General features: G+C 54.0%; 1 protein-coding gene across 1 annotated transcript in view; it reads left to right on the top strand.

Moving 5' to 3' along the window:
• STARD9 (StAR related lipid transfer domain containing 9) overlaps positions 1–27,622 on the top strand; it is a 127,377-nt gene that overhangs the window by 84,893 nt on the left and 14,862 nt on the right. Inside the window, exons 16-27 of the mRNA XM_055088285.1 lie at positions 3,075–3,254; positions 6,778–6,829; positions 7,163–7,300; positions 8,004–8,086; positions 8,206–8,309; positions 13,479–13,672; positions 14,108–14,579; positions 16,015–16,289; positions 16,790–26,057; positions 26,243–26,440; positions 26,855–27,038; positions 27,391–27,528. Coding sequence (XP_054944260.1) covers positions 3,075–3,254; positions 6,778–6,829; positions 7,163–7,300; positions 8,004–8,086; positions 8,206–8,309; positions 13,479–13,672; positions 14,108–14,579; positions 16,015–16,289; positions 16,790–26,057; positions 26,243–26,440; positions 26,855–27,038; positions 27,391–27,528 — 11,286 coding nt within the window. The remainder of the gene's footprint in view (positions 1–3,074; positions 3,255–6,777; positions 6,830–7,162; positions 7,301–8,003; positions 8,087–8,205; positions 8,310–13,478; positions 13,673–14,107; positions 14,580–16,014; positions 16,290–16,789; positions 26,058–26,242; positions 26,441–26,854; positions 27,039–27,390; positions 27,529–27,622) is intronic.

The following is a 27,622-nucleotide window of genomic DNA, read 5'->3' as shown; positions in this document are numbered from 1 at the left end:
GCACGATGCTGCAGGAGATACAAAGAGGTCCCTGCCCTCAGATGGCTTGCAGTCTAGTTGGAAGCACATTTAGAGAATGATTAAATGTAATAAATTACGTGAGTTAGACGGAAAGAGCTTAGGAAGGAAGAAATCAATGTGGCTTGGAATTTTCAGGGCCAGCCTCAGTGCTGGAGTTGGAAGGCAGAGAACTTGAACTAGACCTTGGAGGATGGATAGGGTCTGTTAGATAGGGAGGTGGGCAGAGGTATTGGGGTGAGGGAGGGATAACAGAAGCAAAGCCACAGAAGTGAGAGAAGGGCTGGTGTGAGACACGTGGACGCGGGGCGGCAGGGTGGGCAGCGAAGCTGGCTATAGGATGTGTGCTCCTGGTAGAGAGGAGCGGAGGGGAGGGGAGGAGAGGGCCAGTTCAGGTGGTTTGAACTTGACATGAATAGGGTTACTCACAGCTTCTTGAACCCAGTTAGTGACATGATAAAGGAGTATATTGGGGAAATTAATATGACAGGTGCATGTAGGATGGATTGAAGGCTGGAAGCAGAGAGACCAACAAGGAAAGAGACTGTTGTTGTGACCCCATGAGGGTGAGAACATTTTGGGAGATTGAATCAAATGGTGATTCCCAGAGACTTTTTTTTTTTTTTTAATTACTTGTGTTAAGTTTTTTTTTTACTTTGTTTTTTTTGGCCGTGCCACGCGGCATGCAGGATCTTAGTTCCCTGACCAGGGATCGAATCCGTGCCCCCTGCATTGGGAGCACAGAGTCTTAACCACTGGACCACCAAGGAAGTCCCCCCGCGACATTTAAAAGGAAGAAGTAGCAGGCATTATTTGGTGACAGGTTAGATTTAGGTCTTGCAAATAAATGTCCCCATTTCCAGTACTCTACTGCATCATCCTTATATGTTATTAAAGTATCCTGGCTATGTCAATATTTTGTTACCCAAACTAAACTTTAGGACTGCTTCACATATCCAGAAGTTATTGTTCTGATTTTTGGTTCATTCCAGGCACATTAGCATTTTTACATTATACAGGCCGGCAGACCTGGACTTGAACCTGCCACTTGCTAGTCTTACAACCTTAGGCAGGTAGGAGTGGGTGATGAAGACTGGCCAGAGGGGAGGTGTCATCTGCAGCGCCTCCAGGGGGATGTGCCCTGCCACCCACCTCTGCCAGGGCCCAATCCAACCCAGCCCTTCACGGGTACCCTGTAGTTTTCAAACTTCAACTCAATGATTATAACATTAAAAAGAATGTTTTGGGAATTCCCTGGCGATCCAGTGGTTAGAACTCTGTGCTTCCACTGCTGGGGGCGCAGGTTTGATCCCTAGTCGGGGAACTAAGATCCACCAAGCTGCGTAGTGCAGCCAAAAAAAAGAATGTTTCTAGAGTCATAAAATACTTGTACCTAAACTTGGCATGATTTCTTTTTTTTAAGTTTTCTCTTTATGAGAGAAGTACTTAGCTGAATCCAGTTCCTTTTCCTGGTCTTCCTCAGTTCTTCCACTCCCAAAAGAAGCTTCCTGCCTTGATAACAATTTCCACCGTAAGAAATAAAAAGGACCCGATATTCAACATTGTTCCTTCATGTTTCCCAAGTGGGCTTAGCTTAAGGCCTCTAAGCCTTGGTATGTTTATTTTTAAAACTCTGTTCCTGATCCATAGTAAGCCCTCAGTGTTTTTTTTAATTAATTTTTATTGGAGTATAGTTGATTTACAATGTTGTGTTAGTTTCTGCCGTACAGCAAAGTTAATCGGTTATACATATATCCACTCTTTTTTAGATTCTTTTCCCGTATAGGCCATTACAGAGTATTGAATAGAGTTCCCTGTGCTGTACAGTAGGTCCTTATTAGTTATGTATTTTATATATAGTAGTGTGTATTATATATGTCAATCCCAATCTCCCAATTTACACCACCCCCCGCCCTCAGTGTTTAATAACATTAGTTATTACTGTTGTTATTTTTTTATTGTGCGGTAGTTCAGACCAGTTTCATAGTCTTCATTCTCCCTGGGGAGACCCGTCTTGGTGCTTTGTTGGTTTTTGAGGTGCATACAAGCTTATTTTAGAACTCAAGGTGCTGCACCTTGGGAAAGAAGTTCACAAGAGGATTCCCAGTATGGATCACATAGGAGGGGGGGTGGAAAGAGGGGAATTTAAACATATCAATAGATATGTGACTGAAATCCCAACTAATTTTTTTTAAATTAATTTATTTATTTTTGGCTGCGTTGGGTCTTCGTTGCTGTGTGTGGGCTTTTCTCTAGTTGTGGCGAGCAGGGGCTACTCTTTGTTGTGGTGCGCAGGCTTCTCATTGTGGTGGCTTCTCGTTGTGGAGCACGGGCTCTAGGCACACGGGCTTCAGTAGTTGTGGCATGTGGACTCAGTAGCTGTGGCTCACGGGCTCTAGAGCGCAGGCTCAGTAGTTGTGGTGCACAGGCTTAGTTGCTCCGCGGCATGTGGGATCTTCCTGGACCAGGGATTGAACCTGTGTTCCCTGTATTGGCAGGCGGAGTCTTAACCACTGTGCCACCAGGAAAGTCCCCAAATAATTTTTTTGCGTGTGTGTGGTACGTGGGCCTCTCACTGTCGTGGCCTCTCCCATTGCGGAGCACAGGCTCCGGATGCGCAGGCTCAGCGGCCATGGCTCACGGGCCCAGTCGCTCCGCGGCATGTGGGATCTTCCCAGACCAGGGCACGAACCCGTGTCCCCTGCATAGGCAGGCGGATTCTCAACCACTGCGCCACCAGGGAAGGCCCCAAATAATTTTTAAAAATAACATTTATGGTGCTTTTTTTAAAAAATAAAAACAATACATGCTCATTGCAGAAAATTTTAAAAATAACATTTATTGCGTTTCTATTTATAAAATTAACAGTTGCTTTTTGAGGAAAACTTAGAAAACAGAGAGAGCTCACAGAGGTGCAAGGGCCCATGTGCGGCCTTGAATAGTCACGGGGAGGAAAATGAGGAAGTGATGCCGTGAGGAATCGGGCCAGGATGGAGCTGGACCGTTCATCTGCTCCCTGTACTGAGTGTCCAAGACCACCACCTCTGTCTCCTCAGATTGACCAGCTGACTAAAGACTGGGCCCGTAAGTGGAACGAGTGGAAGGCCCTCGTGGAGCATTACAGAGTGGACATCAACAGGAGGAGGGCTGGTCTGGTCATCGACTCCAGCCTGCCACACCTGATGGCCTTGGAGGACGATGTGCTCAGCACAGGTGTCGTGCTCTATCACCTCAAGGTGAGCCGGCGGGAGTGCCCCCCCCACCGCCTCCCCACCCCCCAGTCTCCTTAAGCCGTTGGCCCCAGAGGTCAGGGAGGGAAAAGCCGGCAGCGTCCAAAGCCACAGAGCTACCCTCAGGTGTGCCCTCAGGAAGCTGGGCCTGCCAACCAACTGTGATCTGTTTTGTTTTTGTATGAATACAGCCGAAGACTAGGAATCAGAACAATCATTTGGTTTTCAGCTGCTGCTACTGTCGCTCTTACTTTTTGTTCTCTATGCCTAAATTTCCTTGTTTTAAAGTAAGAATAATGCTGCTTGTATTCCTTATCCGGCTTCCTGAAGCACAGGAGTGCAGTCATGGAGGTGAAATCCTAACCTCGAAATTCCAGCGGCACTCCTGAGCGCTCCCCGCAAATACAGGCTGCTCACAGACAGCTTTCAGAGGCTAAAGGGATCAAAAGATCTGAAACAGTTCCCTTCCCGTACTTTCCCACTTCATTCAACCCCCCTTCTCCATTACTAGGTTTGCCTGGGAAGGAAGAGAGGAAAGAGGGAGTAGATTCAGTAAGCTTCAAGAAAGCGTGCAGGAGTCCAGAGAGCTGGGGGGTGAGGGGTGATCAGGGCATGACATGCAGCCACCCACAGAAAATAGAGTGATGCGAAGGCCTTCCACAAAGACCTCGCTGCCCTGGTTCTTTGTCACCTGGAGGCCAGGGCCTCACTTCTGAATGAAGTGTTTTGAGGGTTAGTGACCCATGTAATCTCATATCCTGTCCTCATCAAAAGTGTCCTACTATAGAAGGACAGTCCCCATGGGTGGCTGAACATACTTTACATGGCCAGAACCCCTATGCTCACTGAAAATCCAATCTTCATTTCCATAATTGTCCCCAGCACGTTAAACTGACATTTAAAAGGAACAGAGTTTACGGGGATGTGTGACGCTGCTGTCATCCCTGGAGAAATCAGGTTGCTATTGCTGCAGTACATGTGGTGGGAAGATGTCGGCACGTCTCACACATTTAGAAAGTCTGTGTTCTGAGGATAAGCCCTCGGGGAAGTTGTCAGAGACTGAGCCTCCCAGACAGAAGGTTAAAGTAGCTTCTTTTTTTGACACAATATAAATCATCTCAGTGAAAATGCCTCATGCAGAAGTGGCTGTTACCTTAATAACAAATCTGAACACCAAAGGCTATTGATCCTTCCATTTGTCAGAACCGTGGGGAGAGGTTGGAGGTCAAGGAGAGACCAGATGGATTAAAATGCTCAGTATTTGAGTAGAACTGATCTGATATATTGATTGGAGGTGGAGTGAGTGGATGAAGTTAGACGTCAAGTGGCAGAGCTTAGGGTAGCCGCAGAGGGTTGAAGGATGATGGGGAGATTGAGTTGGAGGCAGGAGATGGACGATGCTGGAGTGCTGGTGTCCTTGCCGAGTCAGTGCACTGGGGGTCACTCCCTCCCTCATGTTTTGGACGTGAACCTGGGGAAACAGGATTTCAGTCTACTTCTAATCATGGCATTTCTGCAGGTTTTGTACCCATTTCCCCCCTTTTTGTTTGTTTAGTTCCTGGTTTGGGTAGTAGTATAACAGTAGTCACTCAAGATTCTCTGTTTTTATTTGCTAACTTGGTTCCAGACCCAGAACTAGTCCCTCGCAGTGGCCTGGGAGCTGTTTGCCTGAGTCACCTTGGGAAGCACCTTAGGTGGGGAGCGGGCAGCAGGAAGGGAGGGTGGAGCAGGTTACTGATATCCTGGACTTCGTCTCATAGCTGCCTTTGTGCCGCTGCCCCTCCCAGTAAATAGGCATAAAGAGGCAGAGGGGCAGCAGGCACAGGTGCCAGCTCAGCCCATGTTAAGTGAGATGCCAGCACATTTTTGGGTAGTTTCTGCTCTGCAGATATAGAAGTTGGGATGTGCTGTGGCCTTTATTCCTTTGGGAGGAATGTGCCTCATCATCAGGGCTGACCTTGAACCCCTGAGAGTGGTCTTGACCCCCCTCCCTCGATTCTGGACGGCGGTGTCTGGAGACCGGCATCCGTTGGATCGTGTGATCCTCAGTGGCTGAGCGGAAAAGCCTGGGCTCTGGCTGGTTGTGGGTGTGCGGGGGCAGCCAGAGCCTTGTTCATTCCTTCCAGGCGTCTTTCTCCTCAAGCGATTTTGGGAGAGCTACAGGGCCCTCCTTTCTGGCTGCTGATAGTGAAGCCTAGTGCAGAAATTTCCAGTCACTTCAAAAACATCGGTCACCGGGCAGGTGGTTTGGCGAGGTTGGAAACATGTGGGCCCAGGACCTGGAGAGACCTGAATTCTAGCCAGGGTCATCCTATTTAGTGGGTGGGCTCCCTGGGCAGCTTATCCCCTGTCAGCTTCAGATTCCTGATCGTAATACCTACGTTCTGGGTTGTTAGAGGATTAAATGAGAGCTATCTGTAAAGCACTCGGCGCAGTGCCCAGGACATAGGGAATAGTTAGTCAGTAAATGATAAATACATATCTTGGGCTTTCCTGGTGGCGCAGTGGTTAAGAATCCTCCTGCCAATGCAGGGGACACGGGTTAGAGCCCTGGTCTGGGAAGATCCCACATGCCTCGGAGCAGCTAAGCCCGTGCGCCACAACTACTGAACCTGTGCTTTAGAGCCGGCCAGCCACAACCACTGAGCCCACTCGCCTAGAGCCCATGCTCCACAACAAGAGAAGCCACCGCAATGAGAAGCCCACGCACTGCAACAAACAGTAGCCCCTCGCTCTCCACAGCTAGACAAAGCCCGTGCACAGCAACGAAGACCCAATGCAGCTAAAAATAAATAAATAAATTTAGAAAAAGAAAAGATAAATACATATCTAAACTGGCATCTCTGTTGCCGTGTTGCTGCCTTCCTGAAACACAGCTATATGGTCTTAAACTGCATTGTTATAGTCCAAGGGCCAAAGGCCTTGTCATCTACTAACCCAGTGATTCATTGATACTAACTCCAGTTTCCCCCTCCTCTCGTGTACTCTCTTCCAGTCTTTTTTGATTCTAGATGTGCTTTTCTCCTTTTTGTGCTTTACTCTTCTTAGAATCTGGTGTCTGTTAAACTTCATCTGCGGACCAAGAAGGTAAAAATCCTGTGCTTCCATACATCATCCTAGAAGGCGTGTCTCTTTGAGACTGACTGGACCAAACTTGGACCACATTAACCTTAAGCCCCGGGAGAAAGCTATACCCATGTGCCCACTTCCTCAGACTAGAGAAGCTCTGATGGCCTAACTCCAGGCTATGGGACAGAAAGGAGCCGGTCAGCCCTAGTTGGACTTTGCAAAAAGCTGGTGCTGCTTAGTCATGCATTTTTCTGACCCCACCCTCTCAGGGGCTTCCTGGACTGCAGCGTGAGTGGGCAGAGCAGTCAGAACAGCCTGGAGCAAAGCTGAGAAGTGGTGTGGAAAAGGCTGGGGTGGGCATGGGAGGACAGTGATGACGCTCAAACAGGTGGGCTCTCCTTTGGGGGCAGGGCTGAGTCCCTTTTTATTCTCATTAAAATGGCTTTGTTTTTCCCTTTAGGAGGGGACAACAAAAATAGGAAGGATTGACTCAGACCAGGAACAGGACATTGGTGAGTGACAGAGCATATGGGTCCAATGCTCCGTGGCAGGTATTCATGCTGGACGGGTTTCTTCAGAGGAACGTGATGGTGCTCTGAGAGGAAGGAATCTTTGAGGTCTGAGGGGCCGCTCCTCTTTCCCTGACAGGTTATGGGTCTGGGACATGATAGGAGGAGACCCACACGGTGGGATGATCCAGGCCTGGGTGGTTTCAGGCAGTGGCTCTTCCTCTCCTGTCATGATGTGAGGTCTTCCAGATGTGGATTCTGATCTCATCAGAAGATGGGAGGAGGTGTTTCCCTGGGCTGTGCCTCCACCCAAGTGACCCCCGCCCCCTTCTGTAGTCCTGCAGGGTCAGTGGATTGAGAGAGACCACTGCACTATCACCAGCGCCTGTGGGGTCGTCATTCTGCGGCCTGCCCGCGGGGCCCGCTGCACAGTCAATGGCCGGGAGGTCACCGCCTCCTGCCGTCTGACCCAAGGTAGGGCCCCCTACAGCCTGGTTTATGCCAGGATGAGTGATCGGCGAGCTCCATTCTCATGGGCCAGACCCAGAGAACTCAGTGAAGCAGGCTTTAATGATGGAACACCCAGCCTCTGCACCCAGAGATCTGAAGATTCCCTAATACAGTCCTCTTCCCATAAACAAAGGAGCCCCAATTCTGGGGCTCCAGAGTAGACAGTGACTGAAATTAGTACCTGTGTTTGTTAGCTCTGTGTCCTTGGGAAAGTCTCTGAGCCTCAATTTCCTATAAAATGGGAATAATAATAGGATCGTTGTGAGGATTGAATGAGCTAATCTGTGTAATGTTCTTAGCAGTGTTCTTGGCACTTAGAAAACATCCCTTATCATGATTACTGTCACTATTACTACTACTATTAATCTATTCAGATTCTGTCTGTCCTTTGAGGCTGAGCTTGGATACCCCCTCTTCATTGAAGCATTCCCTGACTACTCCACCTGGAGCTCATCTTGCTTTCCTTGGGAATACCAGAGCTCCTCCTGTTCATCTCATTAATTCAATACATACGTTGTACGCTAGCCAATGAATACATATCTTATTGACTCAGCTAAATTATCAACTTGTGGGGGCAGGACTTTGTGCCCCAGAACAGTGGCCTGCACGTTACATGTGCTCAGAACACGAGCTGTGCATTGAATTCGCGTCGGTCTCTGTGCCACAGGAGCAGTCATAACCCTGGGGAAAGCACAGAAGTTCCGATTCAACCATCCCGCAGAGGCCGCCGTCCTTCGGCAGAGGAGGCAGGTGAGCACATGGTGTTTCCACGTGGCTCCTGGCCTCCCCGCTTCTCCTTTCTGGAGGGGGTCGAGCTTTGTCCGGGTCTGTTGGGATGGGGGTGATGATGCTTCCTTCCTTGTCTGCAGGTTGGAGAGACTGTTGGTAGCAGTGGCTCTCTGGAGTGGCTGGATTTGGACGGAGATGTCACTGCCTCCCGGTTGGGTCTCTGCCCTTTGCTTGGGAAGGAAAGGTGAGAGACAGCTGCTCGTTCTGCTGTGGGACGTTTTGGTTTTGCTCTTTTTAATTCATTACAACATGGAGCGGGGAGGAGATGAGTGTAGCAGCCAAGCTCGGAATGAGGCCTGGTCTGAACCAACGTGGGTGAGTGCTCTGAGGACGCTGAGCTAGCCGCTCAGCTGGTGGTTGGCAGGGTAGTGGTCGTGGCCTTCATTCATTTCCCCTTGGGTATTGCAACTTTCTTCATCACTGAAAGAGGTATATATCATAGGATGTTTCCTGTGGCCACCTTCCTCTGTCAACAAGATTTACACCTGATGTGTTTGCGGATATCTTTGCTGCTTTTGGACCTACCTCTTTAAATTCTATTAACCCCTTTAAATTCTGGCCTGCCTGTGTGTGAGCTCACGTGTGTGTCAGCTCCAGGACTGTGACTTCCTCTGAGTTTTTAAAGTTACTGTGGGATTGAGAAGCCTCTTTTCCTCTTAACCATGGGTCCAGTACTATGCATGAGGGGCAGGAACTGCAGGACCAACAGGAAAATATCTCGGGGCTCTGCCCTGTGCTACTCGCTTCACCTGCCTTGAGACTGTGGAGTGTGGGTCCGAGTTTTCTACATGACTCATGGGAACTGCTTGTCTTCTTCATAGTTGTTCTTTATCCATTTCTGCATAGAAGCCCCCTCCCAGATCGAGATGCCTTGTGGGTTGGATCCTGGGAGTAGTGGTGTCCTCCTGTTCTGAAAGCCACAGTGGCCTGTACCTTGGAGACTTCCTGTAGAAAATGTCAGCAGGGGACCCGGTACCTGTGAGACCCCTGGTGCGGGGGGCTGTCCAGCACCATGAGCACAGGGTGCCTGGGAGGGTTCTGATGGCCCTTGGTCCCCTGCTGCTCTCTCCTCAGGCCAGGAGCCTTGATGGCAGCTGAGGATAGCCTTGGGGCAGACCTCGGTGGTGAGATGTTGGATGAGGACAGGAGTGCTCTGAGGCAGGTAGTACGAGCAGCAGGCAGGTGCTCACAGGAGGGCTGCTGACGACCAGAGGACGGTGCTCCAGGGCCTAAGGGAGGATGATCAGTGTTGGGTGACTGTGGGCCCTGAGGGGTGACACAGGGTGGAGCATATCAAGATCAAGGTAGACTCAGGACTGAGGCCAGGGCTCTTGTTTGTCAGAGTGGCCTCCCTTTTTGTAGTGATGTCATGAAAGGAGGCCTTGTCATAGGTCAGTTCTGTTGGGAAGTCGCACTGAGGATGTGTTTTTCCCAAAGTCCAGAGGTCTACAGGGAACGGTTCTGCAACTTAAAGAGCCGTGGATGCTGAAGAGATACGTTGGAGTTGGGTAAAGCGGCCTTACCTCCTGGCTCTACAACGGAAAAGCTGTGTGACCTTAGGCAAGTTACTGAGTCTCTGAGCCTATTGGCTCACCTCTAAGTAAGGATGCTACCGTCTCCCTCTCAGGGGTCCTTGTGACACGGGTTGAAAGAGCGAGTGCACATGGGATGCTTTGCCCAGTGCCCGACACCCCACAGCCCCGCTGCCGGGAGGCCCTCGCGGCAGGGGCTGCCCGGGAAGGTGGCCTCCCTTTTGCTTCCCTGTCCTCCCACCTTGCCCCAGTGAACCCATCCACCCCAGAGAACACTGGGCTTCTGCCTTTTTAAGGTCTTCTCAGGCTCTCTAGCCCCATGGGCATGGACGTGACCTTTCAGTAGCACCAAGAATGCACCCTTTCATGCAGAGGACAGAGAGGGGCTGGAGAAGCAGGCCTCTCCCCCTTGCTGCCTTCGCTCTTAAGCTCCAGCTCTGGGAGCCTGTGGGCCGGGCCGGTCCTGCCGAGCTACCACTGCCAGCACGCGTGCGCTGGCCCCTGGCAGCAGCGGGTGGTGTGGGCTCAAGCCTCTGAGCGGACAGAGGGGCCGGGAGAGAAAGTGAGTGTGTGGAGCCCTGCACGTTGTCAGCAGGGCTCCCCGTCTGGGCTTGTGTCTCCATGAGGGTCTCTCATATGCTCTTGGGTGGGGTCGGCTCCAAAGCCTCCCCGTGTCCTAGGTTTCCTTTCCATCCTCTTTCTCTCTGGAGGGATGCTTCTCTGGTGGGGAGCCTGTGAAGCCAGAACTGACTCCAGAGCAGGGGAAATTGGCCTGTCGGCCTCCTTTTCTCCCTGCAGCAGTGAGTGATCTGGACCTGAGAGCAGTTTGTCCTTGAAAACTGTCTGTTGTCCGTGTTCTTGGCATTTTCCCCCTGGGAATTTTGGGAGCTTAGCCTTAAGTGCCTAGAGCCCAGGGGGCACTGTTGCTGCTGCCACAACCTCTGCCACCTCAGTGAGTAGGTGCCATTGCATTTCTGCTGTGGAAGCTGCTAGAGCTGAGCATCCGGAGGGCATGATGGAGTCCTGGCCGCAGCTGGGGATGCTGGAGTACCCCAGGGAGAAGGGCACCATCTGAGAGGGACAGAGGTCCTTGGCTGCAGGTTACTGAAGACTGGCCCTTGGTGATCTACCCAACGTATAGCATTAGGTCAGCGTGTTCTTTTTCACATGCTTTCGGGGAACTTGGCTGATGTACTCAGCACAGGAGACATTTTCAGTCTGATGGTGTATGGCTCCTCGGATGAATGTGCAGTGTCTGTGGGGCTCCTCCCAGACCACCTCTCCTTGCGGGCTTGCGGCTGCTATGGAGGAAGCTGTTTCGGGTCTGTAGAAGCTGACAGGCTGGCTACAGCTTTCCCCGGGGAAGGGTGGAGGAGCTCTCTTCTAGGGAGAAGCAGATTGTAAATCTGAGGGTCCGGGGACAGTCAGAGAAGGAAGCTGAATACTCTCGGAATTCAGAATAAAGATCTCCTTCCTATCCCTTGTATCTGATGGTGTAGAGCTTAGCTGGGTGTGTCTAAGACCCTCTGATGGGCTCGGGTTTGTAATTCAGCCGTGTCTGTGGTCAGACACAATTTGGAGCTGTGACGCAGGCGTGATACATATAAATTTATGTGTAAAATGTTTTCCATTAACTGCTTTTTCTGTTTGTGTGGCGCTAACTGGCTTCTTGTTCCAGTTGCTATCCCTGGCCTTTGCCTTACGTGTGATGAACGGCGCCTTTCCTGTTTTCTGTACCTTCCACTCTTGTGTGTTGCCCTTTTGCCCACAGCAGCCAGCAGCCGTCTTCCCCAGAGCACACTCGCACAGGTACCTGGGCCCCTCCTGATCCCTGGACTCACTGTAGATTGAGTCACCTCCCAGCCTCCTTTCCAGAGAGGAGCCTGCTGTTGTGTCAGCCCCCATCCACGCCCCCATCCATCTCTTCACTCTCCCACCCGTCCCTCCTTCACTGTCCTCTTAAGGCTACATTAAGAAATCTTAATTTCTTCTAAGACAGAGGCAGCAGACTTTCTGTGAAGGGCCAGGTGGTGCTGTAGGCTTCGCCGCAGCTGTTCTGCTGTGCCAGTGAGGCACAGAAGCCCCCGAGACAATACGTAAACCACACGTGTGGCTGTGTTCCAATAACTTGATTCACAAAAGCAGGCAGCGCACCATTTAGCCCGCAGGCTGTAGTTTGGGGACCTCTACTTTCCTTCTGCTCTACAAAGTGGTAAATCTCCTAAGTGGAATGGACCCCTCAGAGCACACTGCTCAGACGGTTTGCCGCCTGCTTCTAGTGTCAAGTCACTTAGGGAATCTCCAAGCCTGAGAGCCGTGGCTTCCTGGGGGTGGAATGAGGGCCGAGGGAAGGATAAGTGAGGCTGGATGGGGCTTTTGTGTCGGTCTCCAGCAGACCCTGACCCTTCCCAGACGCTCCCCCTCCCAGCCCGGAGCAGAGCCCCGTGCATTTAGCTCTTTTTGAAACCTGAATGACAGGGATGGAGAGGCCCTGTAGAAACAGCATGGGAGGCCCTTGCATAGAAGTCATGTGTGACCTAGGGAGAGGTTAGCATGAGGAGAGAAGCTGTCGGTCTTCAGAGGAAGGCTCTGATTCATCCATGGTCACGCAAGAACCTGGTGGCAGAGTAAAAGCATGACTAGTCTAGAATTTTTTTTTTTTTTTTTTCAGTGGAGGTGCCAGGGATTGAGCCCGGGTCCTCATGCAAGCCAAGAGAACCTTTTTTAAAATAAATTTATTTATTTATTTTTGGCTGCATTGGGTCTTCGTTGCTGCGCACGGGCTTTCTCTAGTTGCAGCTAACGGGTGCGTGGGCTTCTCACTGCGGTGGCTTCTCTTGTTGTGGAGTGCGGGCTCTAGGTGTGCTGGCTTCAGTAGTTGTGGCTCGCGGGCTCTAGAGCGCAGGCTCTGTAGTTGTGGTGCACGGGCTTGGTTGCTCCACGGCATGTGGGACCTTCCCGGGCCAGGGCTCGAACCCATGTCCCCTGCATTGGCAGGCGGATTCTTAACCACTGTGCCACCAGGGAAGTCCCAAGAAAACCTTTTTAAATTTTGTATTATTGGAAAATTTTAAATACGCTACAAATGATCAACTCATGGCTAATCTTGTTTCATTTATATCCCCAACTCCACCCCACTGGATCTAAACAAATCTTGGACAGTTTTACCAGTAAACGTGTCAGCATGTATCTCTGAAAGGTGTGGTCGAGTCTAAAGCTCTTGAACCATCTTCCAGGGCTCGTTCACCAAGAACAGCCCTTGAGCGGAGACCAGCTCTCCCCTGGGGCTCCTGCTGCACACACAGGTTGGCGTGCGTCTGAGTTCCCTCTCCTCCTACTACCACATCAAGAGGGTTTCTGCTTTAGGAGTGGAGGTGCAGTCGTGATCGCTGAACATGGAGGAGAGGGTTTACATTCCCACAGTGTTTCTGGAGCTTCTGCTCTAGTCTAGTTACAACAGATTTTTAGCAGATACCTTTTTATTCTTTTTTAAAGGACAAAGTTTCTTGATTTAGCTAAAATGTTGTGTTTTCTAAAAACAGCCGCTTTACTTTCCTGGTTATTTTCCTTAACCAAAATGAACTTGTGTTTCTGCTAAACCCACAGTCTAAGAATATGCTAGTCTCAGGACTGTTCTCCCCTCCCACATTGTGACATCATGAGCTGCCTGTGACTCCGTGCCTGTGTGTCCCAAGTTGCCAGAAGTCCAAAGCTCTCTCTGCCCTGTTGAATGCAGGACTCCCTGGGAGGGGCTGAGGCCACGGAGGTGTGTGCTGAGCTGGGTTTACATTTCCCCCGGGTAACCCCGGCCCCTGTGACAGGAAAGCGCTGGGAGAGCAGAGTGACAAGGACCACAGGCCACCAAGGGCTGGAGAGACACCCTGCGGGGCCCAGATTCAGCAGCAGCGGCTGTGCTTCGTGGAGGATTTGAGGCAGCGAATCCTAGCGGGACAGATTAGAGCCAAACAGGAACGGGAACTGGACGGGACGTGTGCCAGCCAGCAGGTTAAAGACGGTAGGAGCCTGCTTCCCCTTCCCATCTCTCCACATCGCCCCGGCCTTCTGTATTCTCTCCTTTGTTTTCTTTGTGATATGATGGAATCTTTGGTATTAGGGGTTCTCTCCCCTCTTTTAGAGACCAGAGGCTCTTACACGGGGCTGGAAGCAAGAATAAGGAAGCGACCTTCCTCACTGCCCTCATGCGCGCTTGTCCAGGTTCTGCTGCCGGCCCTAGCGTGTGCCCGCTGCCCTGCTGAGGCCCAGGGCTTCGTCCACTTGCCCTGTGGTCAGGGGTCCCGGCTCTCCTGCCCCAGAGGGCCATGTGGCCCTCATCCCGCCACATCACCCTGGCCAGATATTCACTCTGTGCAGGTGCAGCTGTGGCCGGAGGTGCCTGAGTCCCGGGAGGGAGGACGGGCTGACCTTCTCTCAGGGTGTTTTTGGTCCGCAGACCAGCAGTGGCTGCTCAGAGAAGGGACCTGGCCGGCCGGCTTGCAGCGGCAGCTGCAACAAGACCGTGTAGAAGAGAAAGAACTTGCAACCACTGTTCCATCTGATTCATGGTGCCAGGCAGACCCTGAGACTCAGCCATCTCCCCTGGTCCAAAGCCAGAAGAGAGTGGTGCACCCGCAGCTCCTGCGGAGACTTGCGCTTCGGGTGGTGGAGCGGAACGGCCGGCAGAGAAGGGTCTCGTTCCAGCTGGAGAGGATCATCGAGAAGCCGAGGCTGCTGGAGGCCCACAGGAGACCGGAGCGGCTCAGGGCGCTGAGCTGGCTCCAGGATGACTGCCCCCGGAGGCCCCCCTTCCCGGCCCCCTGCCCTGGTGCCCTGGTCCCAGGGCCTCAATGTAGAAGCAGATTGACAAGTTGCAGTTCTTCGAGCCTCCGAAGGCCCTGCAGCCGGCACTCGGCCCAGCTGCGCAGGTACAGCCAGCGGAGGCCGCCTCGGGGCACTGGCAGAGGTTTACAGCCTTGTTGCCTGGGCGGCGATCTTTACTTCTTGGGGCCTCAGTTTCCTCCATCTGTGAAATGGAGAGATGTGTCTACTCTTCTCTTCCTCATCACTTTTTCTCCTGGTCACTCTCTTCTTTCTCTGTTGTTGATGTCTTCTAAGATTTTCCCTGCCCCCACTCTGAGGGGCAGCTCTTGCTTCTTTGATCATATCTGCTGAGGGAGAATCTCAGCCTCATTTTCCATGTGCTCTAGACCCTGACTACCCACATATGTCTCCTTGTGTGTGTCCTGCCGCCACTCTGTCTCATATTGCCTCAGACCACACTCTTCCTCTCTCCCCTCCCCTCCCCTCCCCTCCCACCTGACCTGCTGGCTCCAGTCAGTTTCCCAGCCCACCTACCGTGCTGAGCAAGTGAAACACTCTCTTTCTGACTCCTGGGTTCATTTTGAGATCCTCCTTGTTTCTTTTCTCCTTCACTCCTCACATTCAGTCAAGGTGAGGATATGTTATCTCCCAGACTGCTTGGAGCAGAGGACTATGTCTACCTCTTTATATCCCCCAGGCCTAGCGCAGGGCCTTGCCCATATTAGGTGCCCAATTATGAAAAAATTTCCAACATACACAAAGTTGAGAGAGTTGTGTACCTGTCACCCACGTTCAGCAAATGTCAAGATTTACCATGCTTGCTTTGTCTCCCCTCCTTCCTTTTTCTGATGAAGCATTTTAAAGCAACTTTTAGACGTGATGTCATTTCAATCCTACATCAAGTATATACACTTCTGAAAAATAAGGAGTTTTCTTATAACCACATCGTCATCACACCCAACAAGATTAAGATTAATTATTCAGTATAATCAAAAACCTAGGCCATATTCAAATTTCTCTAATTGCCTCAAAATATATATTTATAGTTAACTGAAAATAAGATCCAATCGAATTTACACACTGCATGTGGTTTTTATGTCTTTTAAGTTTCTTTTAATCATGCTTTTTAAAAATTTCTTCATATCATCGATTTGTTAAAGAAAGCGGGTCAGTTCTGTAAAATGTGTCCCTTTATAGATTTGTCTGTTTGATTCCTTGTAGTGCCATTTAAGTTATTCTTCAGTTCCTCACGTTGGAAGTTTTCCCTAAAGGCGTGATTAGATTCAGATTCAGTTCAACCTTTTTGTAAGATAAAGAAAATGAGGAGCAGAGTGTACCTGGGGCTTCTTTGAGAGCCAAGACTATAGTCTGCAGTTTCCTTACGTACCTATAGAGCTGACCCCGAAGGCTATAGGGGACAGTGACATTGGCCTAGTTTTAAACCTCTTTCAGAGCAAACTAAGTGGGACTTTATATTCCTTCTATCGCAGGAAGTAAGGACCTCTTACTTTTCTGAGATGGCTTTCCTTGTCTCCACAGTGTTTTCCTGACTTGGGATCCCACCACCACATTACCTCCGATGCCTGACCCTACTGAGCAATTATCAGAGAAAACCCCATCAGAAGAGTACTTGCCCCAGGCTGCTTATTACCCCCCAAGGACAGGGCATTTCATCAAGCATGCCCTCCGCTCCTCAGGCGAGGGGCAGCTCTGCACAGCCAGGAAGGCCCTGGCCAGGAAGGGAGCCTCACCGTCTGGCACCTGCCTCACTGAGAGCTGCGAGTCTGCCAGTGTCCAGGAAGTGGAGAGAGTGGGTAAGCAGCCCTGTCAGATGGTGGCCCAGAGTTTCGCAGCTAACAAGCTAAAGTCATGGGATAAGCCGGAGGTCCTCGCCCCTTCCACCCGGACCAGGAGGGCTAAGGCCACTCACCAGCAGGGTGGGGAAAAGAAGGGAACCTTGGGCCCCATGAGGCTGCTGAGGGAGCCAGTTGCAGTTCCTCACATCCCCATGGATCCAAACAGGCCACTGGGCATGGAAAGGCAGCCAAGACTTTCTGGGCAGAATCCACCCCACCTTCTCCAAGCAGGGCATCAAAGAGGCAGCAGACGGTCCTGGCAGCTAGGGTTGAAAAGTCCTCTCGCTTGCCTCACAGCAGCCCTTTGAAGAGGGAAAACAGAGCGGGGGACCCAGACACCACGGCCTCACTCACAGGTTCCAGCCCTGTAGAGGATCTTGCAAGAGAAAAAGGTGGTGATTTATCTGACGCAGATAGCAGTCACTCAGTAGATTCTCTCTCCTGTGTCTGTACCAAAGCCCTGCTGGAGCCACGGAAGCTGGAGGAGCCCCAGGGGAAGGAGCGGGATCTCCCAGAGCCAGATGACTCCGACAGCGAAGACAGCCAAATATCTGAGGACTCGCTGGCCGAGAATGGGTACCAAAGCCCACAGGACAGCTCAGGGCTCAGTTATCTCACCCATGGCCATGGCCACTCCAGGGCCAGAGCTCAAGCCTCTTTGAGGGGCTTCGCCACATCCTCAGACAGTCGACTGTTCACCCAGACTCACAGGAGCTTTTCCCTCGACAGCCTGATTGATGCTGAGGAAGAACTGGGGAACGATCGGCAAGAAGAGCCTTTCTTCCGTTCAGCTGACGAGATGCCCACGGAGACTTTCTGGCGCCTGCAGAGCTCCAGTCTTCCCGCAGGGGACCAGGAGGCAGTGTGCAGGCCTGGCCCCATCAGCCACAGAACAGGAGCCAGACTGGATGCCGCCCTGCCAGTGAGCAGTTCATTTTACCTGGAGCTCCAGCCCCGCTGTGAGCAGCCAGAGTTGGCGGTGGAGGCAAGCTCCGCAAAACAAACCAACACTCTCCAAGACGTGCAGCTTTCAAGAGGGAGCCCTCTGGTGTCCATGGATTCCTGGTTCTCCTGTGACTCCAAGATCAATCCCAGTAGCCCCCCACGTTCTTTATATCCAAGTCCTGACGTCCAGGATGTTCAGCCCTGCGGTTGGGAGAGGCCTGGATACTGGCCCAATATGGAAGAACTAAAGTCATCAGATACAGAAACAGTCCTGTCCTGCAGCTCCAAACGGCCCCTGGGCGGTGCTGAGCTGCCCTGCAGTGTCAGAAGTGTGTACGCAGTCCCTGTTTCTGACACGACCAGGGTGTCCCTCTGGGGCTCTTATAGGCTTCTTCAGCCAGGAGACGATGGCACCTCTCAGGCCAGAGGGGTCCCTGACATGGCCCAGAAGGGTGTCTCTGAAGCATCTGACTCCAGTGCGTCAAGCTTGTTGGCTGCCTCTGCCACCTCATTCACTTACGTTGGCGGTGCCTGTGAGAGAGACTGGGCTGCCCTTCAGCAAAAGTACCTCCTTGAACTGTCTCATCCTGTTTTGGAGGCCACAGGAGCACTCAGTCTTCCTTCTCGAGGGAAGGGAAAGCCCTCCCTCGAGGAAGACTCTGGTTCCCTGACCCAAGCTTCTGGCAGGGGAGGAGATGCTCTATTGCCAATTGGTCCTAGGGTATCTAGCAGCCCAGATTTCAACAACTTTCCTATCCATCTGTCCAGAATTAGGCGTTTGAGAGCTGAGAATGAACAGGACAGTCTGCGTGTCGAGGTAGAAGGTACTTCAGATTTCTTTACAACTAGTGAGAAAGAGGTGAGTCATAGTGGAACTTATTCAGCGGACGTAGAATCATCGACTTCTGGAAGTACAAATACGCAGGTCTCTACAGCAGCGAACAAGACAGCGCATCCCGTGATGGAAGCATGGGGAGTCAAAGAGAGCAGCTTGGAAGAAGCCTCTCAGAGTAGCGAGAAACCTGGACTCATGACGTCCTCTGATGAATGTTTCATCCTAACGGACGCTTGTCAACATATTGTCACCATAGACACCAAAGAACCCCATTGGCCCCAAGGCTGGGCTCCTTTGAGGAAGAATAGTGCAGACGCAGGGCGGCAATTAGGTCAGAACAGCCACCGCCCCCCGCAGGAAGAGAAGGCAGACTCCCAGGAGAGCTCCAAGGAAGCGCGTAGAAGACACAGCAGGTTTTCCTTTGCCTTTCCTTCAGGTCCAGAGCTGTACCTCCACTCTGCTCCCTGGAATCCACTCCCATCTTCCCTGCAGCCACCTCCCTTGGAAACATTCTATGTGACCAAAAGCCGAGATGCCCTAACAGAAACCGCCTTGGAAATCCCAGCTTGCAGAGAAGCAAGGGCGCCCTCCCCACCTCCCAGGGAAGCATGGGGCTTTGGACATGAGCACCAAGTCCTCCAAAATGTGTATGTGAGGAATAAATTGCCAGTACTGTTACAAAACCAGAATTCCAAGATTGCATCATCTCAGCAGGTCATAGCAGAGAGGCCAGCTGATCTGAACACCAAGGAAGTTTGCAGAGAAAAAGGGAAATGGCTTGGAAACATTAAAGAGGAAAGCCATAATTCAGTTTATTTTTTTGTCACTCAGAACAGACATTTTCTTCCATCTACCGGCATAAAAGTATGTGAATTTGAAAATCAAGTTGGAATTTTAAATAAACACAGTCTTCCAGTGCTCAAGCAGGGAGAAAAGGCTACTGTACAGTCCTACTGCAGTGTCTCCTCAGACAGTTCTGGGTCAAGGAGGCCTCTCCTGGTGTGTGAATCTGAGACGGGTGGGGAAGAAGAGCAGAGGCAGGCTGCAGTCCTCCGAGAGACCCAGGCCTTTGACGGGAAGAGACGGTTTCCTTCCGGGGTCAGGTCTGATTTCATCTATAAAACCATCAATTTAGGCCTTGACAAGGACAAGATAGAGGAAGCCGCTCTTTCTTTGAAGTCCAGATCAGTACATCATAGAGTAAGCAGCCCAGAGACAGCAGCCCAGGATGAGAGTCCAACCCACAAGGGGGAAAGGAGGAATGAAATTGGGCTTCTTGGAAAAGTGCTCCATCCCAAAGATGGCTCAGAAGAGTTTAAGCTTCCACAGGCAGAGTCTACGTGTGAAAGATTCCAGTCAGTTACGTGCTCTCAGGAAAGAAACCTCGGTGAATGCAAGGTCCCTGGAAAGGTGCGAGAAACGTTAAACCCCAAAGAAGAACCTCCTGGAAAGAAATGGAGTAAAAGAGATAATAATGCTGATGAGATGGCTAGGCTAGTTAGGAGTGTAATGCAGCTGGAAAATGGCATCTTGGAAATTGAATCCAAACAGAGTAAGCAGCTATATGCTTCCCACACACCGGGAGTCAGTAAGGAGTTTATGTTCCAGGACCAGAAGGACCAGGAGATGGCTGACCATGTGCTGAGGCCAGGCAGCTTTAGAAACCACCTGTCCTTCAAGGATCAGCCATCTTCTCCAAAATGGAAAGATGATGTTATCTTTAGGGATGGTGAAGCTGGACAAATGGAGGTTAACAACAGCATTGATCCCCGGGTACACGACATCAAATTTGTGAAAGGGCACACCTACCCAGCTGTATTAGACAGACCCGCCAGGGACACTGGTGGTTATTTAGGGACATTTACAGTTTGCAGAGAATGCACCAACACTTCTGCTCATCCAAGCAAAATGAAAGCTTCGGCTGGAGCTCTGCCATTGCAGCCCATGCCTGAGAGGACTTCTGAGAAGGGCGAGCTGGCGAATGCAGTGTACCCCAGGCGGCCGCCCCGTGGCTTGGGAAGTCTCGAGGAGCTGGAGACTGTGAAGGGTGTTCAGGAAAGCCATTTTGCCAAACGCATACGTAGTTCTAAGCAAGAGGAGCCGGAAGTTCAAGGCAGAGTTGAAGAAATGGCTGTGCAAAGAGGGAGCCTACAGGAGGAAAACAAAGTGGTTTCATCAACTCAGAAACTCCCTGGCCAGTGCCAGCATCGTGTGCGCACATTTTTCAGCCAAGAGACGGGCCCATTGCCAAGCCAGCCAGGGTCCTGTATGGCTCCTCGCCGAGATCTGAGTAACGCCTTGCCCTTGAATTCAACAAGGCCACCAGGAACCTATCTTTATGTACCTGGTACTCTAGGCATCTCTTCTGTTGACTATGTGCTGGATCCCACCCTGTTGAAAATGCCCACCAGTCCCCTGGTAACTGGAGCGGGGCGTCAGGACCAGAGTGGAGAGCCCGGACGCCACAGCCCACAGCAGGGACACGATAGACAGGGCTTCTCCGCGGCACACCCTGCTTGGTGCGGGTCTGTGATATCCATGGCTGTGGGATCTCACAGTCAATCCAGTGCACCAGCGAGCATTCCCCTGGGAGCAGAGGGCAGGAGGTCAACAAGCACCGGTCCGCAAGGCCACGGAGGGGACCTCAGAAGCACCTTGCTGGGCTTGGGTATCAGGGTGGGTTCTCCTTCCAAAGCAGAGGCAGCTGTACCAAGAGGACCAGACAGAGCCAGTTCCCTGAACAGGGCCTCTAGCCCGCTTGAAAGGAGGGCCAGCTGCCTCTTAGAAGAGGGGGACAAGCGAGGCAGGGGGGAGAGGCAGAAGGCAGAGAAGGAGGCCGAGGACCTCAGTCCTGCCGGTGGTGGTTTCTCAGCACCTGTGTCCTTGCCAGGGGTGCCTCAGCCGGAGCTCTCTGTGCATCCACCCACATGCCTGGCTGAGCTGGAGGAGATAGGCCAGGCAAAGGCCCAGGGGAAGCAGCTTCACAACGTGGTGGCTGGGGGCACAGTCCTTCCTCACGATGAGACACTATTAGGACCTGAATGTTCTTCAGCGGCCCCTGGCAGGCCTCAGTGTCCACAGATGGACCAGTCAGTGTCAGCCAGGACCAGAAATGAGGGTGAAGCACGGGGATTTCATGTGGTATCTCTCTCTGCTAAACCAGGACACCTGTCAAGTAATGAGAGGACATCTGTCCTTCAGGCCACACCCCCCTCTGCAGACAGCTGTCACCCTCTGCCCAGCACTGACACTAACACAGGGCCATGGCACCCCTCATGGACTTCCTCCCACGCTGACCCTGCTCCAGGTAGAAGTCACTGTACTGGAAAACTGAGACATTTCCTGGGAGCCGGTGAACAGTTTGTGCGTCACACTAGCTCTTCTGAAATCATAGAGAAAGAGGGAGAAGCAACCAGAACACCTTCCTCTGCTGATGCTTTGGGCTCAAACAGTCTTCCTTCAGCAGATGTGGAGGAGGACAGGAGGGTAATGGCGGAGGAAATAGTGGCTGCCTTACCTTCTCAGGCCCCTTTTGATGATGCTGGATGGATTCCACGTGGGCGAGGCCCGTTTGCTGCCTGGGAGGCTGCCCAGGGCGTGCTCCCTGGCTGGCAGGAGAGCAGCCCAGCCCACCAAGAACCTGGGACTCTGGACAACACATGGGGAGGAGGTCCTGGTAACTTCCTAGTGGCTGCACAAGGAGGAAAACCAACCTGTTTTGAAAGTCACCTTGTGATCTGTGATGTTCAGAATTCTGTCAGCCTCTCAGGGCCTAACCAAGACCAGGGCCAATGCCTTGAGGCTTCTACCGGCTTAGAAGAAGGGAAGGCGAGTCCCAAATGGGGTGCCATCCTGCCCAGAGCCCCGGGAGGGATTGAACCGGAAGCTCCCTCTCAGCACCCCGTGAAGCGGGAGGGGAGTGTTGGCTCTGGGCTAGCAGAAGCCTGCAGGGCCAGCGTTGAAGGTCCCAGGCCAACTCTGTTGCCGGATCAGAGACCCAGGGGAGTTAGGGAGGAGGCCCTGCGCAGGTGCCCACAGGAAACTTCAGACTGTGGTGTCTTTTCGGGGAGCACTGAAGGCAGCAGGACCCTCAGTCCGTCCGGGGGCCAAGAAGACAGCAGATCTCATCCTTGCTGGCAACTGTGCAACCCTCAACCCATTGCTTCCGGGGCCTGTGCCTCTGCTTCCTACACTTCACTGTGTTACAGAGACGGTGACCTGGGCAGGGGGACTTCCGAGGCCACCCCACACACTCGCCACCCACCCTGCATGGTCCCCCCCAGGGCCTGGGGAGTGGAGAGAGGAGAGGGCCATTGCAGGGAACCTGATGTGCTCTGGGCACATGGCCTTGAGCCCAAAGGCATTAATATGGAGCTGGGGCCGGCAGACGGCAGCACCCCGGGGACCTCTGCTGCCACTCTCCTGCCTCTGGCTCAGGGCTGCAGCCCCGCTTCCGCCCCTGATGTGAGGACAAGTCCCCTCAGCCCCTGGGTTGCTGACAGAAGCTCCAGGTCAGTAGGGGATCCTGAGAAAAAGGCTGCCGAGAAGAAAGTCAGCGCCGAGCTTGAGGCTCCCCCTTTCCATGCAGGCAGGTGCTCCGAGCCACCCGGGAGGTTTCAGGACAGCTCCGCTGGTGGCCGGAGTGCACAGGGCTCTCAAACCAAGCCAGAACCACCTGCAACACCTGGGGGACCACACAGCCTGAATTTAAGTGAAGGGTGTGTTGCGAGTGAGCCGCCGGTGGGACCACAACATGGATGTTTGGGAAGTGCCATCGGATGCCTTCCAGAAAAGCCGCAACTTTCCGCGGAGTACAGGGATCATAGTGGCTTGGATACCCAAGCCAAATTGGTAGCAGAGTTACAGTGCGTCTCCAGTCCCCAGGTTGACGGCCCCCAGGAGGAGGAAGAGCAGCAGAGAGACCAGGCTTCAGGTGGCCGGGAAGACGCTGCCTGGGGCAGGAGCCCCCCATGTGCTGATGAAGGTGACTCAGGCAGCTGTGAGGACGAGGCTGTGGCCAGGCCCCCTGCAGCCTTCAGAGACTCAGCCACTGTCCCCTTGGGGCAGCGTGGAGCATGTTGGCCTGCGGCCCAGGGCCCCGGGCAGCCCTCTTCTGGCGGGGAGCAGCCGGCACCGCGCCACCGGTGCTCACTTCCTGTGATCGCCATCGTCTCTGGCCCCAAACACTCTAGACCGCAGTTCTCTGTGGTCAGCTCTCCCTGGTCTCTTCAGGAGCTAAGCTTGAGCGTGGAGCCTCCTTCCCCGACAGATGAGGATATACAGGAGCCTAGCAGATTGTGGACCCCACATCCCAGAGGCTCTTCCTCAGGAAAGTCTGCGGCAAGAACGTCTCTGAAAGCTGAGGGCCGTGATCAGGAAGCCACCTCTGACTTGGACGGCATCGCTGCTGATCCCAGGCCCCTGCCATCCACACCCCCTCCTTCCCCGGCGACTTCAGCTGTCTCGTGCATGCCGACCCCCGATCTCATGGCTGCTCGGCCATTTGGTACTCCGGAACAGGCCCAGCCGGGAAAGCCAGAGAGACTGGGTGGCCAGGCCTGGCCAGAGGCGCGGCGCTCTGAGGCGGGCGGAGGAGCCCTGCTTTTTGGCTCCAGCGCCATCGATCCCTGCGTCCTGCCCTGGCGTCCCGAGGGGCCTGCGCGCGTCGGCTGGAAGCAGTATGTGTTTGGCGGCGCAGCTGATGTCTCCCGTGGCCCCACACCCCAGGGCCTGACACCGTCAGACGTGGACCGGTGCTCTTGCGAGGACGATGGCCTAGACGACCAGGGCTCCCCGGTCTACTCCCACCCCAGCACCTTGGCCAGTGCCGGAGCCCTGTCGAGCACACGCAGCCACGTCGAAAGTGCCTGCCGTTCCCATGAGGCCTGGGGAGTCTGGGGCTCCTCGTTTTCCCTGGGGAGCCCCCACGTCCTGGTCAGCTCTGAAGGGGCAGCCCCCCCTAAGGGTCCTGACGAGAGAGGTGGGTTCCCGGGCGCCCCTGATGAGGCAGGCTGCCTGAGGAGGGAGCCCCCCTTGGCTGGAGGAAGTGCTGCGGGCCCGGTAGATGAGATTATGCTGCTGTACCCATCAGAGGCGGGCAGCCCTGTGGGTGTGTCCAGGATGAACACCTTGGAGCAGGGCACCCAGACCCTGGGCTGCAGGTCCCTCTGTAGTTACACTGACCTCTCCTCTACTCAGTCAGATCTGGCCTCTTGGGCCTGCATGCACAACCTCTCTCTCCGCCTCTCGCAGCTCCTGCACAGCACCTCGGAGCTGTTGGGGAGTCTCTCCCAGCCAAGTGTGGCCGAAAAGGAGTGGAATGCCAAGAGGGAGACCCCGGGTGAGGTGGCTCAGGCACTGAGGATGGACGGCTGTACTCAGACCACCATGGATGAGGGCATCCAGACTGACCCGGCCTCACCACCTCTGCACCTCCAGGCCCCAGAGGGCAACCCTCAGAAAGTCAATGCGGTCCTTGAAAGGCTGGGCTCAGATCTTTCCATCACGTCTCAGGAAAAGGGACATGTCCCCAGGACGCTTAAGAAGAGAGGGGCAGAGGGGACCGCATGGAAAATAGCAGGGCCCCGAGATCTTCAGGAAGAAAGCACCTTCTGCAGGCCCCGGAGCGCCTCTGTACCCTCATCCCACTTGAGTTTTCAGAAAGTCCCCTCTGGGCAGAACCTGCCTCCTCTGAGCCCCCAGCCTTCTCCGGATGCCCCCCTGCCTCCCAGCCTGGCTGGTGGCAGCCCCGGCCGCAGCCTCGGTGCATCTCCCTCACCAGGGCCCTGCCCCCACACTGTGGAGCCTGTGGAGGAGCCTGGGGTGCGGAAGGAGCAGGGCCCCACAAGCGCCTTGCTGGTGGACAGGGCCTCCTCCCCGATCCTCACGCTTAGCGCCAGCACCCAAGGGTCAGGGCGCCCCCCAGGCGCTTTGTCTCTCTCGGCCCCCTCAGCTCATTCCCTTGAAGGCTGCCAGAAGCTTATCTCCTGCCCAAGCCTTCCCCTGGGCGCCCCGAGGCCTGCAGTGGGTAATTATTCTCAAACCACTGATGAGTCAGGTAGCACTCAGAGAGTGGAGGCTCCGTGTGGAGAAGGTAGCAGTCCCTTAGAAGGGGGTGACCACAGGTGTTCCCTTGGGCTGAGCTCCCGAGGCCACCCAGAGCAGAGTGCAAAGCCCCAAGTCCGTTGCGTGAAGCAGGCCCCGCAGCGGTGTCAGCCCAGGACCACCACCGGGGTCCAAAGCAGACTGTCGCCTCCACCACCGGGAAGTAGGAGCCGGAGGCTGGCTGATGGCTTTGTGCCTGAGGACGTGGCCTCCCTAGAGTGTGGTCCACTGAGCAGTAGGGGGCTGAGTCGATGGCAGTGCAGGACAGAGAATGGGGGTGAGAGCTCAGCGTCTCCAGAGGAGCCACGGCCTGCTCTGAACATTTCCTCTTCGTGGGGAGGCCTCCGGCGCCGCTGCTCCTGCCCTTTCTTTGAGTTGGCTGACACCCCAGGGCTTCGGGGTTGCATCTTGGGCCCGACTGAGGCCTGCCAGCCTGAGGGGCCGCTGCGCCCCAGTTCCCAGATGTGCACGGCCCCTGAGCCCCAGCACCATGGTCTGAGGGACCTCCCGGTGTATAACAAATCCAGCGATTGGTGTGGGGGTCAGGATGGCTCCCCTGGGGCGCTGGGTGTGATGGATTTGCTGGGGAGCAGATGTGATTGCAGCTCAGGAGAGCAGGGACGGAGCCTCCCACAACCTCCTGAGGACCAGAGCCAGGCGCCCGAGTGGTCCCAGAGGGAGCAGATCCCCCTGCGAGTTGGGGCCCAGACCCTCTCCCTCAGCGTGGAACTCACAGAAGCAAAACTGCACCACGGCTTCGGGGAGGCAGACGCCCTGCTGCAGGTGCTGCAGAGCGGGACAGGGGAGGCACTCGCTGCCCAAGAGGAGGAGCCGTACGCCCGGTAAGGACCCAGCCCGGAGTGGAGCGGCGAGGGCTGGGCGGAGAGGAGAGAGCCGAGCCGGCTGACAGCCGGCCGTTCCCTCCTCCCGGCTCAGCTCTGGGACCTTCCCGGGGTCAGAGATAGGTCTGGAGATGGAGAAGGGCAGTCAGGGTCAGCTTCAGTGCCTCACTCACGTTCTGTCTCAGGCCAGAACGCACCGCAGAGAACCTCCGGAGGGAGCGGGCTGAGCGACTTCAGAACTTCCGCCGGAGGCGAAGCCTCAGCCCCCAGAAACAACTGAGCTTCCCATTCAACCGGGATCTCCCCACCTGGGCCTTTGACTTGCCCAGCAGGCGCCGAGAATACCTGCAGCAGCTGAGGAAGGATGTTGTGGAAACCACCAGGTATGATGGACCCAGAACCCTGTGGGGAGCAGGCTCTGTGTGGGGCGAGTGTGGGGAGCAGGGCCTGGATTTGACCGTCCTGGACACCGGAGGCTGCACCTTCCTTTGCCAGGAGCGATTCCAGGAGTGGGTCCTACGTGACTGTGGACAGTCGGAGGTGGCTGTGGAGACTGAGGCAAAGGGAAAGAGGAGGGTGTGGGAGGGAGCAGCGGACGGGGTGGGGGTGGATAGAGGAGCCATGCCATGCTATGTAAGACTGCAGGCCTGAGCCTCAGGGTGTTTGTAAGACCACACCCGAAGGCCCTGTGGGCAAAGAGAGGATGGGTCCTTCAGGAAGGTGGTGTTGAGCGGGCCTGGGCCATCGCCCACTCACCATATTAGAAGGCATCTCTCCAACCCTCTGGTCTTCCCCAGGAGCCCAGGGTCAGCGTCAAGGTCTCCTCACCCACCCTCTGACATAGAGCTGATGCTACGAGAATACCAGCGGGCCCGTGAGGAGGCCAAGGTGGAGATTGCCCGGGCCCGGGCCCGACTGCGGGAGCAGACTGAACAGGAAAAGCTGAGAATCCGCCAGCAGATCATCTGCCAGCTGCTGAGGGTGGGGAGTGGGGCAAGCCTCTGATTTCAGGGTAGGCTCGGAGCCCGGGGCAGACCAGGGCTGCCTCTGAGTCTTGGGACGTAGAATTTGGAGGAGGGCGTCGGGCCCCTGGTGCCAGCTCAAAGCTGCTTCACTCTCTATTTTCATGCCATCCTCATCAGACCAGCTACTGTCCCTGGGCCGGAGTTTGGGAGGAGGCGGCTTGGGTATATAGTTGGGGTGCGGATGGGGGAGGCATGGGGGTATGAGGCTGAGGCAGGAGGCAGTGGGAGGTGACGGGAACTGGGGAGGTGAGAAGGGGCGAAAGTGAGGGTGCACCTGGAGCTGGTTGACAGTAATCTGTCCTTCCCAGGAAGAAGAAAAGCTACACACCCTGGCCGCCTCCAGCTCTTGGTGCACCAGCTCCAACGGAAGCCTCTCCTCTGGTGTCACCTCCGGCTACAATAGCAGCCCGGCCTTGCCAGGCCAGCTCCAGTCCCCAGACAGTGTGGTGAGTAGGCAAATGCAGGCACAAGTCGGCTGGGAGTGCCGTGGCAAGAGTTTGGGAGGAAGTTCTGCCTCCTGGAGGCCACTGCTGACATGAG

This window comes from Physeter macrocephalus, chromosome 11 (assembly GCF_002837175.3).
Source record: "Physeter macrocephalus isolate SW-GA chromosome 11, ASM283717v5, whole genome shotgun sequence".
Lineage (NCBI taxonomy): Eukaryota > Metazoa > Chordata > Mammalia > Artiodactyla > Physeteridae > Physeter > Physeter macrocephalus.
This window is presented reverse-complemented; position numbering and strand designations above follow the sequence as displayed.